At 49.9% G+C, this 16,591-nt stretch overlaps 6 protein-coding genes across 6 annotated transcripts; 4 read left to right on the top strand and 2 right to left on the bottom strand.

Moving 5' to 3' along the window:
* Positions 1 to 1,028: 1,028 nt before the first annotated feature.
* Positions 1,029 to 4,414, top strand: FVEG_17038 (hypothetical protein; the record flags this gene model as incomplete). Its single annotated transcript, XM_018906278.1, has 2 exons — positions 1,029 to 2,433; positions 2,484 to 4,414. 2 exons carry the CDS (start codon positions 1,029 to 1,031, stop codon positions 4,163 to 4,165), a joined length of 3,087 nt encoding a protein of 1,028 aa, XP_018759108.1. The 3' UTR covers positions 4,166 to 4,414.
* Positions 4,415 to 4,568: 154 nt separating this feature from the next.
* Positions 4,569 to 6,511, bottom strand: FVEG_11497 (hypothetical protein; the record flags this gene model as incomplete). The annotated part of the gene is made up of 4 exons (XM_018900778.1): positions 4,569 to 5,603; positions 5,672 to 6,085; positions 6,167 to 6,369; positions 6,463 to 6,511. 4 exons carry the CDS (start codon positions 6,509 to 6,511, stop codon positions 4,569 to 4,571), a joined length of 1,701 nt encoding a protein of 566 aa, XP_018759107.1.
* A 1,109-nt stretch (positions 6,512 to 7,620) lies between these two features.
* On the bottom strand, positions 7,621 to 8,249 carry FVEG_11496 (prefoldin subunit 4; the record flags this gene model as incomplete). Its single annotated transcript, XM_018900777.1, has 4 exons — positions 8,198 to 8,249; positions 8,016 to 8,144; positions 7,870 to 7,937; positions 7,621 to 7,813 (listed from the first exon to the last, which is right to left on the bottom strand). Exons 1-4 carry the CDS (start codon positions 8,222 to 8,224, stop codon positions 7,621 to 7,623), a joined length of 417 nt encoding a protein of 138 aa, XP_018759106.1. The 5' UTR covers positions 8,225 to 8,249.
* A 196-nt stretch (positions 8,250 to 8,445) lies between these two features.
* Positions 8,446 to 9,436, top strand: FVEG_11495 (hypothetical protein). The gene is made up of 4 exons (XM_018900776.1): positions 8,446 to 8,662; positions 8,717 to 8,748; positions 8,806 to 8,887; positions 8,940 to 9,436. Exons 1-4 carry the CDS (start codon positions 8,567 to 8,569, stop codon positions 8,964 to 8,966), a joined length of 237 nt encoding a protein of 78 aa, XP_018759105.1. The 5' UTR covers positions 8,446 to 8,566; the 3' UTR covers positions 8,967 to 9,436.
* A 149-nt stretch (positions 9,437 to 9,585) lies between these two features.
* Positions 9,586 to 11,758, top strand: FVEG_11494 (hypothetical protein). The gene is made up of 5 exons (XM_018900775.1): positions 9,586 to 10,020; positions 10,081 to 10,108; positions 10,174 to 10,678; positions 10,733 to 11,109; positions 11,160 to 11,758. Exons 1-5 carry the CDS (start codon positions 9,863 to 9,865, stop codon positions 11,352 to 11,354), a joined length of 1,263 nt encoding a protein of 420 aa, XP_018759104.1. The 5' UTR covers positions 9,586 to 9,862; the 3' UTR covers positions 11,355 to 11,758.
* Positions 11,759 to 12,485: 727 nt separating this feature from the next.
* Positions 12,486 to 16,103, top strand: FVEG_11493 (hypoxia up-regulated 1). The gene has a single exon (XM_018900774.1). It carries the CDS (start codon positions 12,753 to 12,755, stop codon positions 15,768 to 15,770), a length of 3,018 nt encoding a protein of 1,005 aa, XP_018759103.1. The 5' UTR covers positions 12,486 to 12,752; the 3' UTR covers positions 15,771 to 16,103.
* The last annotated feature ends 488 nt before the right edge of the window (positions 16,104 to 16,591 follow it).

Here is a 16,591-nt window from a genome sequence, read left to right as displayed (position 1 = left end):
TTGCAGCTTGTGGCAGGGGTATTCACCGTTCTCGCAGGGCACAATGGGGCTAGTACGCCTCAATGAATCTTTGCTCGGCTCCCGAATTGCGTGCTTGGATGTCAATCACCTCATCAACCAATTTTCTCTTCTCTCAGGAGCTACAATGGAGCAAAGGAAACAGGAAGAAGTGCTGAGGCCAATTTCTACCTCGCCGCAGATCGGCCTTTGGCGTCGTTTTACAATCCACTTTGTTGAGAAGATCGACCATTCGTAGCCTCCAACAAAAGGACGTGTCCTAATTTCTCGTTCAACGGTGTCGGTGTCTAACTTATCTACCTACTCATGGTTTGCAACGGCCTATCGTACTGGAGTCCGACCACGTGCTCTAGTGTTGTGTTGCTGTGATGTTGTAGAAATTGCGCTTACACCGGAAATTTTTGGAGTTTATAGGATTTGCAGTACGTATGACAAGCCAAGATGATCAAGATCAAGGAAACTGCCGTAAGCTTCCTAAAATTTCAACAAAATGGATCTACTAGAAAATCAATGGACCTCTCTAAAGATAATTTTGTTCTACACTGCCCATGTACGCGACTCATAGCAGGAGAGATAAAATCGGGTACAGCTCTAGGTTAGGTGTGTTATTTCTGATCTAGAGAGATCATGCTTGAATAACACAAAGCAGCAACAATGCAGATTGAGAAAGTTAAAACAGCATGATGAAAGGACGGGTAGGTCGCCTCCTCCTCCAACGGGTGGCAGCATGGATTGACTCTCCAGGCTGACCTCGTGGTGAGTGCGTTGCACCTTCCAAATGGGCAAGATGTAGGTAGGCAGATTGGAAGGAACAGATGTGGAAGTCGTGATGGCCTCAATGGAACAAAACACTGTCAGGCTTCTACTCGATCCTTCCAGGAAGAGATATTCCTGTTCCACCAACACTCTTCATTTTGGACGACCTTTATGACTTCTTTCTTTTGGTGACCGCCTTTACTACTTTTTGGTCGTTTCTTGGAAGAATCCCCCTATCCTCTAGACCTTCACTAATGCCTTCCTTCAACCCCTCAAAACTCCTATGCTGTTGCAAGATACCAAAACGCCGGAAGAACAACTCAGAATCTATAGCAAACGGTGTAGCTCTGCAGCCAATTCCTGTTGTGGCTCCTCCTGCTGAGGAAGAACATCAAGAACCCAGCGAGAAGAATCGACAGTCCATCATAGGTTTGCCAAACACGGCTTGGGCAATTCCAGTACGGAATAGTTCTTTCGAGAGCGGCTCTATCATACGCCAGTATGTGGACGACGACGATTCAGATTCAGATCAAGATCGAGCACAACCAACAAAAAAGTCTAGCACTGCGCTTGATACTGTACGCAACAAGCTCATTCGCACCATCTCACATAGCAGCAATGGAGACCATCCATCTCATGTCTCTGTTGGTAACAGTGAAGAGGAAATTGCACGCAGAGCCGAATTGAAGCGCATCATGCATCAAAGGATTCAGGATGAACTCAAGTCGGACGAGTCGGACGATCAGATTGAGAGTAAGCCTACGAACAACATCCAGCGTATAGCTTCAGTCGTTGATGTGACATTGCCTAACTCTGGACCCCGAGATGCTATTGAATTCGGAGTCAGCAAGTCTTCTCGCAATGGACATTCTACTCAACTCAACTCGGATCAGGTCGATCAGGACATGCATCAAGACAGTGGAGTTTCTCAACCAGGTGAAAATAAACCACAAAAAGCATTTTCACAGACATCAGAACTAATACACGGCGCTGATGAATGGAGACAAGATGATGTGCACCCAAGAGTCTCCCCTTCTTACCCCAAAAGGCACGTTTCAGCGTGTGAAGGCGGCGACTTCACACATTCTCAGAAGTCTTTCCAGCTGTCAAACGGCACTGGGCGTCTCGACCGTATTCTGGGACCAGACAGCAGCTTCAACAGCCGTCATGCTTCTTCAGGAGATGGGCATTCTGCTCTTGGCGTATGGCTCATAGCCCAGGGCCTCCGCTCAAGAGACAACTCGACTCTTTTCCTTGACGAAGAAGACGAACTTGAACCAACTGAAGACACCAAACTAACTGATTACAATACTACTTCACTGCGACGGGCAGAGGGGGACTGTGTTCAAGAGACACGAGAGACACCAGCAAATGGAAATCCTAATATACCCCATGAACCAACTATCATTAACATACCCAACACGGTGGAAACTTACTCTCCGGCCAATTTCAAGGCAAATAATGATCGCCATGAAATATCAAGCTTATCTGGAGAGTTACCATGGGGAACTACTGTAACAGCCCTTATAAATTCATTTACCGACCACACGTCTTCAAGTGACCCATCAAAGTCACAGCCTAGTCCAATGCGATCGCAAAATAATCTTTATAAACTTGACCCCAAGGATCTGGATAGCATGGAGTTATCCCCATTCAAATGTAAGTGATATCCAACTACCACTTTGCAATGACGGCTAACATGGTGAAAGGGCGAAGCCATACTTCTTCCCAAGATCGGGAAAATGCGAATGACCAGAACTCCAAGAGCGTGAATATCGGCATGCCCCAGATAAAGTCCCAGTCTCATGGAAACATCCACCACGTTGAATTTCCAGTGAAAGCTCTGCAAGACACGACCTCCTTGGCTCAATCAGAATCTGCTAGCTTTCTGCAACTTGAGGCTGAGCTCGGGTCCATTAGGCGACGTTTCAGTGAAGCATTAGCACTGAAGAAACCGGAGAAAAGAGTGGTTACCCGTTTCCGTGAGGAGTTTTCCGAATCTTCGCTCCCACCAACTGTCAATAAATCCTTCAGAAGTAAGATCCAGCAGGCAATTCCGAGCCACCTGAGGGCGAAGTCTGATAGCACTGACCTCCGACACAAAAGGGGTTCTTCTGGGCCATCCGGAGGGCAAAATTACCTACTCGTCCCTGTGGAAAGATTAAGAGGGCACGAAAGAGAAACGAGTGACAGGTCAAGGGGTCGTTCGAACTTGAGCATTCGACCTCACATGAGCCGGCTGCCAACTGAAGAGTACCAGAGGCCAGAATTAGAGCGCCGAGAGAGCGCAACAGACCTGTGGCAACGTGCCATCAGACTTGAAGCTGAGAGAAGGCACAGCGGCAGTATCTATTTAAGCACAAAAAAGCCGAGCCAGAGAAGTCAGTCCTCCAACAGATCATTGAATAAATCCGGAGCAGCCAGGAATCGCACCAGGAGTGTGTCGGATACGGGACGAGAGGTCTCTCAACTAACTCCCACAACGGAAGAACTGTCCTCGTCAGGGAACTCAAAGTGGCTGATTGAGCGCTGGGTTACTACAATGCGGCCTAGGCTAGGGGAATCGGCAGGAGACATGCGGTTAACACGACTCACAGAGCCTCCAAAGTCTTGGTCCAGATTCCCGTCCCACAATAGAGAGGAAAGGAATAAGAACGCGACAGATAGAGACCGGGTGCATCCTAGAGATTTTGCGGTAAAGCATATGACGTCCGAAGGTCAGATTAGATGGGCCACAGATGCGCCCCCTGATGAGGCAAAGCAGCGTGCACGCACTCTGCCACGGTCTTTTTCAACCAAATTTGGTGAGCTGGTCAAGTCAAAGATGGGGCGGATCATCCCATCCAAAGGTATTAGACATCATGTCAGTCAAGATCATCTCAAAAGACATGCTGCCTTAAGTTCAGCTTATCTGGAATATCCCGAAATGGGGATTCGCCCTTCCGAATCTGGATATACCGAGCTTCAAGCACTGGGGAGAGAGATCAGCAACATGAAGGGGGAGCCTCACCTACATGTCCCGGGCAGGGAGCTCTCGAAGCCACAGTCTTCCAGGAGCTTGGGTGATAGAGTAGTTGCTTTAATGCACGACGTAATTGGTCAACGACACTGGAAGCATGATGACGTTGTCGAAGTCGCCGAGGACCCAACAATCCCGCTTACACCAAGCCTGGTCAGAGAGAGCATTGCTGCAACAGATATATTTGTCACGCCGAGGAGTCGATTTTCAAACGATGCCAAAGACGGAGAAGCTAGGACGAGCACCGAAGCAGAATCCGATAAGGTGAAAGGCCAGAAGACACAGCTAAAGCTTCCCGAGGGTAGCAAGAACGCTCCCCCGAGCAACTCCTCAACCAGTATCAAAGGCGTGGAACCCCACGCCCGACTTTGAACGCCCGAAAAGGGCTCGACTTAACCGGAACTGTCTGTTTAGAAGAAACTCAATTTATTACCACGGCTATATTAGCCTGCAAGCACACTTGTGAAAATGCTAGATATCCTATGAAGGGGGAGACATGACAAGCACCATGTACTTGTGAACGAAGGTCGAACTATGGGATTACATTCATTCTGTCGTTTTAGCCTGCTGTAAGTAAAAGGCTTTACGTATGCTATCTCTAATACGAGTGTTGTTATTCTGCTCCCTTGTCAATAGACCAGGTGTCTTGACTCATTGCCAGGCCTTTGTGCGACTTCCCAAGCCTTCCCGTGTACCCTGCTATGCTGCAATCCGACCAAACGCGGGTAGAATGATGGCCAGAGGTAGCACCAGCAATAAGGAGACCGTGCTGTAATTAAACAGCTTCCTTCTCCTTCTCCTTTTCTTCACTTCTGAGCTCATAACGCTCTTTTCTAGCTCTCGCCTCATCCTCTTTCCGCTGCATTTCCTCCTTTCGCTCGCGTAGCGCGATGCAGAACTTTGAGCGAGATCGGATACTGGGACCCTTCCAGATGAAAACAAATGGAATGAAACACATGAGGGCACTAAGGGCACCGAGAAGAGAGCATGCACCATTGATGTGAAGTTGACGGAACATGGGTTTTGTGGCAAGTGGTAGCACAACAGCAAAGAGAGAACGTGTCGTGGAGGCCGCAGCATTCGCAGAGGCAGCAAAGATCTCATATGCATCTGTGATGTAGTTGAGTATAGCCATGAAGATTAGCATGAAACCCATCCCAAACAAGACACCAGCAAACATAGGGGCGGCGAAGGAAATCTCTGGGCGGGCGGACCAGCCAAGCCAAAAGAGAGAGACGACGAAGAGGGGGCCACCGAGACAGGCTAGAGGTAGTCGACGATACTCTTCGCGTTGGACCCATGGGTCATTACGCTCTGTAGCACGAGCAAGTGTGTTATCCCATGCCCAGAAGATGGGAAGGGTCAGAGCTGCACCACCAAATATTGGAAGATATGCGAGGCCAGTAACACCTGGTGAAAGGCCATAGACGTCTTGGAAGATGATTGGGAACGCCTGGAAAGACATGTAGAATATGGAGTAGACAAGGGAGAGATAGGCGCAAGAGGTTGTCACAATGGGCTCGGATATGATCATGCGAAGAGGGCGAGTCAAGACCACAGTGAGAAGCTGTCTCAGATCTGTTGTCTCGAGGTCTCGAGGAGCAATGGCACGAGACGAAGGATCTTGCTTGCGAAGTTTTCGAGCGCGGCGTGAGAGGAGAATCGGGCCGTATGTCTCGGGGAGAAAGATAATGAGGACGAGTGTAGAGCCTGCGATGATGAGAGCAATCCAGAAGACCCAGCGCCAACCAATATTAGGGCCAGCGAAGCCAGATAGGATAGGAGAGAGGATGGGACCGCCAGTAGTACACTATGGCCTGGTCAGCCTATACCATGCATGCAGGAAGTTTTGAAGGTTATCAGGCAGTATATACTCACCACCATGAAAATGGCAAAGGCTCTGCCTCTGGTCCGCGGGTCATTATACACATCTGCCAGGATACCAGCCACGATAGCAATGGGCGAACTAGCAGACGCTCCACAGAAGAAGCGGAAGATCAACAAAGCAGGCCAAGTCGGAGCCAGAGCACAAGCCATAGTGAAGACGGTGAAGAGACAAAAGGTAACCAGACTTAGATGTCTCCGTCCATAATGTTCGCTGAGAGGACCCCAAACAACTGGGCCCAAGACATATCCAATGAGGTAAACGGAGATAGGTAAGACACTCTGTTCTTCAGAAGTGATGCCAAAGTCTTTGGTGATATCAGGGATGGCCATACTTGGAAGGGCAGAGCCCATGGTAGAGTTGATGACGAGAACGGATGTACATAGTAGAACTATTTGCTTTTTTGTCTGTTATAGGCGTCTACAATCAATAAAGGCTTTTTTTTTTTTTTTTTTTTTTTTTTTTTTTTGAGAAAAGGAAGGACATACATCTGACCAATTTACTGGGTTCTCAGGATCGTCTACATCCCAAGTGACGAGGACTTCGTTTGTGCGGCTCCGGGTCCGCGAACGAATGTTGTGAAGGGCGCCAAGACCTCGGTCCGCTGTCTCTTCTTCATACCGAGATTGAGCCTCGATTTCGTCGAGATGATGTATATGATCTGAGAATGAACTACTTCTTCTCCGTCCACCTAACAGATTATGAGCTCGAGTTCACTCCAGAGGACAACAGTTAAGTCTTGGGGAGAAGAATAAGAAGAAGAAGACTGTTAGTAAGGACTTACGGTATGGTGACGGTTCCCGTGTTGTCTCACTAGATTCACTTGCAGCCATGGTTTCTGGGCGTCCTGAGACACTGAAGCTATTCACATGAGAAAACAATCAATTAGAAGAGTATAAAGCAGCAATAGCAGCTATGTTTATGTTTATGTGATGTTGAAAAGAAAAGAATGAACAATCCAGACAAGCACAAGAAGTGGATAAGTTCTGCATGCGCTCTTCACCCCCATGACTTCCAAAAAAATGGCCGATCCGGGTGTTGCATATCCATGGGCTAAGCGGCTACATACGCCCTCCCTCTTCCTGATCGTATTTGCGGTGTTAGTCAGGCTACTGTAAGGCGTAATTCAATGCATGGAGAGAGACATCTGTGTGGCAATTCCCCATAACTACCACAACAAGAGATCCGGAGCCGGGCCTCAAAATATGGGGCACTCGTGGGTAAAAGGTGGGATTCGCGGCGCCGATGATGGAGGCGGCGGGTGTGTGGCAGCTTGAGGAGTGAGGAGCTACACCTACCTACACCTCGGGGGGCAAGAAAACACCGAACTTTGAGATAAGGTGTCAAAATAAACTTAGCAAAGAGTCCCCTAAGCTTAGGCTAAATTTCCCTAGATATTTTTATCCCTTAGGGTTCAGGCCTTGAGTTTTCTTTCCTCCCCTAGCTACAGTACCTGCGGGAGCCTCTTCCCAGGTGAGGGGAGTTCGCGGGGCGCCATGAGAACCTTTGTTATCATCATTCCCCAGAGCAGTCCCCAGGCCCAGGGTACTACAGCTCAATTCTCGATAGTCTGAACAGTTGGTCCCGCATTAGCTTCAATCAACTCATCGAGCGAGCGAATCGGTGTTGTTTGGTCATCAAAGTTGGGGTTGCTCGAAGTGGTTCTTGGTGACCGATACACCGGGAATAGCAACCGGACACAAGGCCAAGGAGCTGAGCTCTCTTTAGACATGCGAGTTGCTGACCCGGCTCTCGATACCGGAGTGCGTGACCGGCGACCCCCCAATGGGGATTACAAATAAGGTTGTCCACAAACGTTGTGATGTGCAGAAGAATTGCTGTATTCACGAGAGGCTGGATAAGAATTCTTCCGGCTGACTGAAATAGGTGTGGCTTTTTTCTGACTTCTTTGGAGGGGGTATCAGGCTTCGATTTTCTTTGTTCAAGTCTCTAGGTTGATCTGCTTTCCGAATCTGGCATATAGCTCGACCTTGAGCTTGGTCATCTCCTCGCGGATAGATGATAGCTTCTCCTCCAAAGATGTTGACTCTTCCTCGAGCTTCTCTGTTGCCTGCTCCAGCATCTCCTGAGCCTGCTCTACCGAGACATGGAAAAAGGCATCGCCAATCTTGTACCTGTGTCCAAGTTAGTCTATTGAATTTTCGCTTTGAGGGGTATTTCGCTTTCGTACTGGATCTTTTCGTCCTCATCGGCGAGTTCAAGTTCGGTGGACAAATCATCGAGCTCTTCCTTTTCCTTCTATACAGCAATATTAGATCAGTCGGTGTTCAGCGAGGCCTGAAGGGGCAATCCGATGCTTGTATTTCGTAGACGTACGGTTTTTGTGCTCAGTTCCTCCCCCAACAGGATTTCTCGCTGGTGCAGGCGACTGAATCTGTTGATCTTGTCCTGGTCCTCACGTCGAACCTCAACTTCGTCCGCTGCCTCCTCGTCCGCCTTTGAAAGCTAGAGAGCTGTCAGATATACTAGGACCATACCTGCGGTAAAGGACAACTTACCATACGACGTTGTACTAATGAAGCCATGGTGGGAGACTGAAGATGCTATCGCTATTGTACAGATCTCAAGGTTGTGAGCCTTGCGCACAATCAACCCAAATCTCAAGGTGGGTTACAGTGCGTGCTCTGGGCCGTTGACCTGGCACTGTACACCCCTCACTGGAGCCAGGGGCTTCTTCGATTTGAGGGTGTGAAGCTCAAGGCAAGGTACGTACTGTACTGTACTGTAGACTTCTCGGGCGCTGCCGATTGGCTTATTCCCGAAGTTCAGATCAGTGAGGTCAGAGTAGCAACGGTAGAACGCGCATTGTCAACACTGTAAACTAACAAAACAAAACAAAACAAAACAACAACCATTCATCATCAACTATGGCGCTCGGAAAGAAACCATACCCCAAAGCCACGGTCAAGAAGATCATCAAGGCTCATTCGAACCACAATCTAAAGAAGAATGCCGATGTTACTGTACGTTTCGACCTTCTCATAGTCGCAATTGATGCTAATGCTTACTTGTCTTAGATCTTCCTCGACTACGTCCTATTCATGGAAGCGTACGAATCCGACCAATCCATCTATACCACGACAGCCTGAGCTAACTAAATCAAAAGTCTTATTAAAGAGGCGGCGATCCACTCGAAACAGTCGGGCGAACGAGGTCTCTCTGCGAGGAGCGTCAAGAAGATGACGAGAGTATGTCTTGTGAGGGATCTTCTCTCTGCATCTGCTGATCCATGATGTCTAGGATACCTTGACCAAATTCAAGGGTTGAGCAAACGAACAACTGCGACAAACAACAAAACCCACCGAACTTACAACAGTGCTACGATCCTCAAGAGCCGCGCCGCCTCTGAGAGCCATACAGGGAGGCATAGACGCGACATTCGACATGATACAACAGTATCACATACACGGCAGCCATTACAGAGTTGCGAGTTGAGGCGCTGTATGATTACCCCTGACGGATTTCGCGACCAGGCAGAGGGCATCACGACCTTGAAAGAACATGGCGTTTGCGCACGAGACCACCCACCTAACCTCATCTCAGCTGAATGCGACGATTGGGTGGGGCTTTTTCTTGTCATGACGATGATGCAGACCAACGAGAGAAGACTCCGTCTCTGCCCGTACAAACAACATAGATTAGGACAAACAATGGATGAGTCTTGGTAGAGAAAATACTGTAGCCAGCCTAAAATCCATCATAATGTGAAACCATTTTAGACCGCAACTGTATACAGCAATTGACAACCCCGTATTCTCGGCCAGAAACAATGACAGTGTCAATGCAGGGGGGTTGCCTGGGCACGCTGAGGTTAGGTACCTAGTGTTGGTACTGGCACTGGCAATGGCACTGGCTGGCGGGCACAGACAGGCAAAGGTTCGCTGTACCACAACCTAACTCGGACTTCTCCATCCTTCTCCTGCTCCAGCTCAGCTACCTCCTCGCCTTACTCTTCTCCACCAACTGCTTCTCCCACAACTCAACTCTTCTCTCTACTGCAAACCATTCTAAACGCACCTCTAGCATTTAGTATTTTCACTTTTTTAAATACTCCACGAACTATATCCTCTGTAAGCCTGTCGCACACGTCGCTGACAGTGCCGTAACGTCTCCGCGCGCAAACGCTCTACCACCAAATCACACGATCTCTGCATCCTACCGCGATGGCTGCTCAAGCTGTTCAGCCTTCCAAGTCCGCGAAGAAGAAGGCCACCAAGGCCCTCGAGCGAACCGAATCTCCTGCGCCCAGCGTTGCCTCTGCCACTGCCGATAAGAACAGCGATGACAGTTTCGAGAGCCCGTACATCAAGGAGATCCAAAAGTATGTTTTTGGAGCTTGAGTTTAATGCTCACAGACGGTAGAGTGCTAACGGCCACAAAGGAACATCCGAAATGTGAACAAGAAGATCGTACGTGCCTTTTTACCTTGTTGCAGCCCAACTGTCGATCATCGCCATACTGACTTTACCGTTAGACCAACGCTTCCAAGACGGACTCCCTCTTGGCCCAGAACCCTGGCAAATCCCTTGATGAATTGGTCGAGTGTCGAATCATCAACAACGACCAGAAGGCCCAGATCCTCAAGAAGCCCGCTCTGCAGGCCCAGCTAGCGCAATACGAGGAACAGCTTGTGCAATACCAAAAGGTTGACGAGCAGTACCGCACACGTGCCGCCAGTGACAAGGCAGAATGGGAGAAGAACTTGGAGAAGGCCAAGGCCGATGCTGTTGCAGAGGCCAAGGCTGAGTCTACCAAGTCTCTCCATGATAACCTCCTCGTCCTCTCACAATTCTTGCGACTTGCTGCCTACCGCCGCGAGGAAGCTCAAGACCCCGAGTCCGATGAGAGTCAAGCTATCGAGGGTGTACTTCTTGCTATCTACTCTGGTGACGAAAATGCTGTGCAGTCCATGCTCAAGCTTGTCAACGGCTCCGAGGATCAGATTTTCAGCGTGCCTGGCGAGCAGCTACAGACCTCTTGTGAGTATCCCAAGGCAGCTTGACTCCAGACTTGGCTCTCCTAACAATACTTAGTCTCCAAGGTCAAGGCCCTCGCTCAAGAGTACAAGACTCAATTTGACGAGCCCCAGCCTGCCGAGGGTGAGGTCGAGCATGTTAAGGATGTTGCTACCGATCCTACTATTGCGCACGCTGCCGCTACTGAGATTGAGGCTGGCGACACCGCTGCTCCCATTGTCACTGAGCCCTCTTCCATCTCCAACGGCCTGGCCAACGCCAGTGTTGCTGATGACGCTGCCAATACCGTCGCCGAAAGCCATTGGGACACGAGTAACGATATGTCCACTTCACAGGAATGGGTTGATGTGAAGCCTGCCGAGGCTGTTGAGGCCGATGCTGCTGCTCCTACTCGCGTCGCCAACACCCACTCCTGGGCCGATGACCACCCGGAGGTAAGTTGATTATTCATTCGATAATATTCGATCAGATGCTAAGAAATCAGACCACTGCCCCCACTGATCCCAACGATGGATTCCACCAGGTGCAGCGAAAGGGTCCCCGTAACGAAGGTGGCAACCACCGAGGTCGCGGACGAGGCGAGCACCGTGGCCGAGGTGGATTCCGCGGTGATGGTCGTGGCCGCGGCCGCGGTCGTGGTGGTGCTGGTCGAGGCGGACGACGTGGCGAAGAGGCCTAAGCACCTCGACATATGGCATCGGTAAAACACACAGACTTATGAATCTCCTTCTTTTTCCCGGGGGCAAATGTACACCATGAGATGACGGCGTTTACAAGTCAAGATTTCTATCTAGGGCGAATAGCCAGGGGAGGGACGGTGGACTTGAGGACTTTGCATTTTGGGGTTTTGATGATTTTGGGACTCGGATATACATCTGGCCACGGTGTCGGTTGGAGTTCTCTGTACCTTTGTAACAAAATAGGCCTTCCGGGGATTAGGCAGTAGGTAAATAATGTGAATGGGATACCCGCCAGATGTGTTTGATGTGTGGCATGATTAAAAGTCATATGAATATTGCAAACTGAGCCATTGGGCATAGCATGGTTCGAGTAGTATCACGAAGATCGGAGCTACATGCTACGTCAAGAGCATTGTTTCATTATATGGTGCTGTACATGTTATGTTGCCTCATGACAAGGCTGAGGGTCGAAGCTAGAGCTCGAAAGTGTGCCGTCATAGGGTTGACAGGGGTCTTGGAGAATGTGGGGAGCTCAGAATGCCATGTTATTGGTAGATAAATCAACCACATTTTGTTCACAGAAGAGCAAAGGCCACGTGCGTTCAATCTCATGATACCTTAAGGCCATAATGAATACGGAGTAGACCTGACACTCTATGAGATGATATATCAAACACCAAGAAACATGTCTCGTCTGCATAGCAGTTAGAGAAACGTCCATACATCTGGACAACTATGCCTATATCATAGTTCAACTCTTATCCCCAAATCATACTGTACAATTGAGTCGACTCAGTATGATCATGAAATTACCCAAGATTACCTCCACGCCATCATAAGTTATAGCCTAATTACCAAACATCATGAACTTCTGAGACCAAATAGGCCACTTGTCACTATTCGGTCGTCGGTAGCTGGGGCCGATGTGTCAAGCGAACTTGATGCTAGAGCGAGGCCCTTGACTCGAAAGTTCCACCGTAAATTCTTATCGCTCCAATAATCTCGAGTTTTGAGCCTTATCTGTCTCTCAGCCTTGCATAGGAACTAAACGTCACCGCCACTATAATACCTATTGTTAGCTGTCCTCTTTCCGTGAGTGGCTGGACGCTTCCACTAACTTACCTAGCTTCTACTGTAACAGCCATCGTGGCTTCTTGCTCCCCCCATTGGAAGAGGTCTCCATTCTGGCCACATCGTCCAGTCCGCTCTCTCTTCTTCAACTTATATATACAAATACAAGAGTTTCTCCGGGCTTTTTATTTTCCTGCCCATAGACGACATCGTCTTTTTGCTTTCTTTTCTCAAGAGGCAACGCTCCTCGTTGTTAGAAAAAAAAAAAGGCATACTCTCTACGAATTGGTGTGCGCAACTGAGCGCACCCCACCAAAACCACCATCATGGCATCTCGAGTCTCGCCGCTCATGACGCTTTTGGCGACAATCTTCCTCTTCGCCACAAATGTCTTCGCAATCTCAGCTGTCTTGGGTGTCGACCTTGGTACCGAGTACATCAAGGCCACTCTTGTCAAGCCTGGAATTCCTTTAGAAATCGTCCTAACAAAGGATTCCCGACGAAAAGAAACCTCAGCGGTCGTCTTCAAGCCCTCCAGAAATGGACCCCAGAAGGGCGAATACCCCGAGAGGGCCTATGGTGCCGACGCCATGGCTCTCGCCTCTCGATTCCCTAGCGACGTCTACCCGAACCTCAAGACCATCCTAGGCCTGACCACTCAAGATTCTGTGGTTCAGGAGTACGCTGCCCGACACCCTGCGCTGCAATTGCAGTCCCACCCTACACGAGGCACCGCCGCATTCAAGAGCAAGTCTTTTACTGACGATGTGGAAGCCTGGATGGTTGAGGAGCTGCTCGCTATGGAGCTGCAGAGCATCCAGAAGAACGCTGAGGTGGCCGCTGGTGATGGCAGCATCGTCCGCTCCATTGTCCTGACTGTTCCTCCTTTCTACACCGCCGATGAGAAGCGGGCTCTTCAGACTGCCGCTGAGCTTGCTGGTCTTAAGGTCCTGGGACTTCTCAGCGATGGCCTGGCCGTTGGTCTGAACTACGCTACTACCCGTGAGTTCCCCAATGTCAGCAATGGATCTAAGCCCGAGTACAACATCATTTTCGACATGGGCGCTGGCTCCACCAAGGCCACCGTCTTGAAGTTCCAAGGCCGATCTATCAAGGATATCGGCAAGTTCAACAAGACGGTTCAGGAGGTTCACGTCCTCGGCGCTGGCTGGGACCGCACTCTTGGCGGTGACTCCCTCAACTACCTCATTCTAGATGATATGGTCAAGCAATTTGTCGAGTCCAAGGCCGCCCAGAGGGCCTCTGTCGCTGCTGAGAGCGTCAAGTCCCACGGCCGCGCCATTGCGAAGCTTACCAACCAAGTCGAAAAGGTTCGCCATGTCTTGAGTGCCAACCAGAACACGGGGGCTAGCTTCGAGGGCTTGTACGAGGACATCGACTTCCGATACAAGATTACCCGCACCCAGTTCGAGGAGATGGCTGCTGAGCATGCTGAGAGAATCACTGTTGTCATCAACGATGCCCTGAAGGCCGCTAACCTCGACATCATTGACATCGACTCTATCATCCTCCACGGTGGTGCTTCTCGCACTCCTTTCGTCCAAAAGGTCCTTGAGAAGGTCTCTGGCTCTCCTGAGAAAATTCGATCCAACGTCAACTCTGATGAGGCCGCCGTTTTCGGTGCTGGCTTCCGCGCTGCTGAGCTCAGCCCCAGCTTCCGTGTCAAGGAGATCAGAATTGCTGAGGGTGGCTTCTACCCCTCTGGTGTGAAGTGGGAGACCAAGGAGGGAAAGACTCAGCACCAGCGACTCTGGTCTGCCGTCTCCCCTCAAGGCGCTGCCCCTAAGGAGCTTACATTCACCAACGAGAAGGACTTCACTGCTACTTTCTACCAGCAAACCGGCTCTGATGAGAAGGATGTCAAGACTCTGACTACCAAGAACTTGACTGCCACTATCGCTGCTATCAAGCAGAAGTACCCCTCTTGCGTTGAGTCTGAGATTCGCTTCAAGCTCGGTGTCAAGCTTAGCGGGGAGAACGGTGAAGTTGAGGTTGCCAAGGCCGCTGTTGAGTGCGAGGCCGATGTTAAGGAAGGCCTCGTAGATGGTGTCAAGAACTTATTTGGCTTTGGCAAGAAGGATCAGAAGCCTCTCAAGGAGGGTGAAGGCTCTGAGGAAGAGATGAAGGATGACAAGTCTTCTTCCTCCACTGCCTCTCCTGAACCTGCTACCGCTTCATCAGCCGGCTCTGCCGCTTCTGGAAGCACTGAGGAGGTCAAGCCTGAGGCCAAGAAGCGAGAGATTGTCGGTATCCCTGTTGAGATCACCTTTGAGAACCGCGGTATTCCTGCCCTTACACCAGCCGAGATCTCCAAGTCTAAGGACCGTCTCAAGGCCTTTGCTACCTCTGACAAGGCGCGCCTACAGCGAGAGGAGGCTCTCAACCAGCTCGAGGCATTCACCTACAAGATTAGGGATCTCCTCGAAGGGGATGCCTTTATTGCGGCTTCTACTGAGAAGGAGAGGACCAAGTTGGCAGAACTTGCCAGCGAGACAAGTGACTGGCTCTATGCTGATGGTGCAGAGGCTACCAAGGATGTCCTCAAGTCCAAGCTCAAGGTTCTCAAAGACCTGGTCACACCCATTCAGAAGAGAGTTGAAGAGACTGAGAAGCGACCTGAATACCTTACTGCACTAAAGCAGACTTTGGAGAACACCCATGGATTTGTTGAGAAGATCAAGGGGCAGATTGCCGAGCATGAGAGCTGGCACAAGTCCGCCTCTGAGTCCGCCTCCGCATCTTCATCAATTGAGTCTTCCAGCACAGAGGCTGCGCAAGAGAAGGCCACGGGTGACTTTGACGGACTAGAAGACGAAGATCCCGCGGTTGCGGAGGCCCGCAAGATGGAGCAAGTCATCAAAGAGAAGGGACCTATTCCTCCTCTGTACACTTTGGAGGATCTCAAGGAAGTCATTGATCTTCACAAGGCTACTCTGGACTGGCTGAATAACCTCGAGGCCAAGCAGTCTAAGCTTGCTGCCACTGCCGATCCTGTTCTCCTTATCAAGGACCTCAAGACCAAGCGTGACAAGCTTGAGAAAGCCAGCGTTGAGGCTGCCCTCAAGGGTGCCCGAAAGGTGGAGGAGAAGAACCGGCAAGCCAAGAAGGCTGCCAAGGAGGCCAAGAAGAAGAGCAAGAAGAGCAAGACAACAAGCGGAGAGGCATCACAAGAGACAGTGCAGCTTAACGCTGAGGACTTCATGAAGGACGGTGAGATCGATAAGGAACAGCTCGAGAAGTTGCTCAATGATATGAAAAAGGAGAACGCGAAGAATGAGAAGAAGAGCGAGGGAGAGAAGAAGCAGACTCACGACGAACTATAGACGATGGCGTATTGACTTTTGATCTTGGCTTTCTTATAACGAAAAGGAAGAAGGCGAAGCTGGTTGTTGATACACATCTTGATTGCTTGATTGATACCGGGTCAGATGACGAACGATAGAATATCTGACTCTGACTTTACCTACCATATGAGGTAGAATACCATGGAAATGGACATATGAATTTCTCGCCACTGAATGATGAACGGGATCAAAATATGAGATGTTTGGTGAAGTCAAGACAGGGTAATACGGACATGTCGGTCCTGTTCCACGGGTCGTGTCGCTTAGATACATTAGTCAACGGATCCGCGAGTAACGAAGCATTGTATCGTGCCTTTTCGTGTCTCTATCTGTTCCACGTCCATGTCTAACTCTCTAGGTAGGTAGGTCGGTTAGTAGTATCGTTACTCATCCTCATGGTCTTGTGAGCCAATCTCATGACCCAGGTCGAGTACAGGTCCTCCTCCTGTGTCTGTCTTTTCAACATGGAATACCCGATGTGCCGTAGTTGTTTGTTGCTACCAGAGACGTGGATTGGATATTCATGCATTGTTACGTCGCAGTTGCAGGTTCCCGTGTTTGTCCCTGGCTGGAGCTGTAGGCGAGAAAAACGACCCGATTACAAGAGGCTGTGTAATGGTCGGCGCGAGGTGATGGGCTCGTCTACGGGGAGGGAGCGGCTTTGGGGTGGTACAGAGCGTGGGCTGAGGACCTAGATATGGAGGTTGGTGATATAGGGGTCTCGGCTTCTACTACTCGAATGAGACGTTGCGAGGATAACGGGAGCTAAAGGACTAAGATTGCTGCTGGCAGTGCTAGAC

Source organism: Fusarium verticillioides, chromosome 7, assembly GCF_000149555.1.
Source record: "Fusarium verticillioides 7600 chromosome 7, whole genome shotgun sequence".
Lineage (NCBI taxonomy): Eukaryota > Fungi > Ascomycota > Sordariomycetes > Hypocreales > Nectriaceae > Fusarium > Fusarium verticillioides.
This window is presented reverse-complemented; position numbering and strand designations above follow the sequence as displayed.

What these genes read in the sequence shown, in the direction of transcription:
- FVEG_11495 (XM_018900776.1), top strand. Translation starts at nt 8,567, where the DNA reads ATGGCGCTCGGAAAGAAACCATACCCCAAAGCCACGGTCAAGAAGATC. An exon ending in TACGTCCTATTCATGGAAGC is followed by an intron (nt 8,749 to 8,805) that starts GTACGAATCCGA and finishes CTAAATCAAAAG; the next exon opens with TCTTATTAAAGAGGCGGCGA. An exon ending in GCGTCAAGAAGATGACGAGA is followed by an intron (nt 8,888 to 8,939) that starts GTATGTCTTGTG and finishes CATGATGTCTAG; the next exon opens with GATACCTTGACCAAATTCAA.
- FVEG_11494 (XM_018900775.1), top strand. Translation starts at nt 9,863, where the DNA reads ATGGCTGCTCAAGCTGTTCAGCCTTCCAAGTCCGCGAAGAAGAAGGCC. An exon ending in GAAATGTGAACAAGAAGATC is followed by an intron (nt 10,109 to 10,173) that starts GTACGTGCCTTT and finishes CTTTACCGTTAG; the next exon opens with ACCAACGCTTCCAAGACGGA. An exon ending in GGGCCGATGACCACCCGGAG is followed by an intron (nt 11,110 to 11,159) that starts GTAAGTTGATTA and finishes CTAAGAAATCAG; the next exon opens with ACCACTGCCCCCACTGATCC.
- FVEG_11493 (XM_018900774.1), top strand. Translation starts at nt 12,753, where the DNA reads ATGGCATCTCGAGTCTCGCCGCTCATGACGCTTTTGGCGACAATCTTC.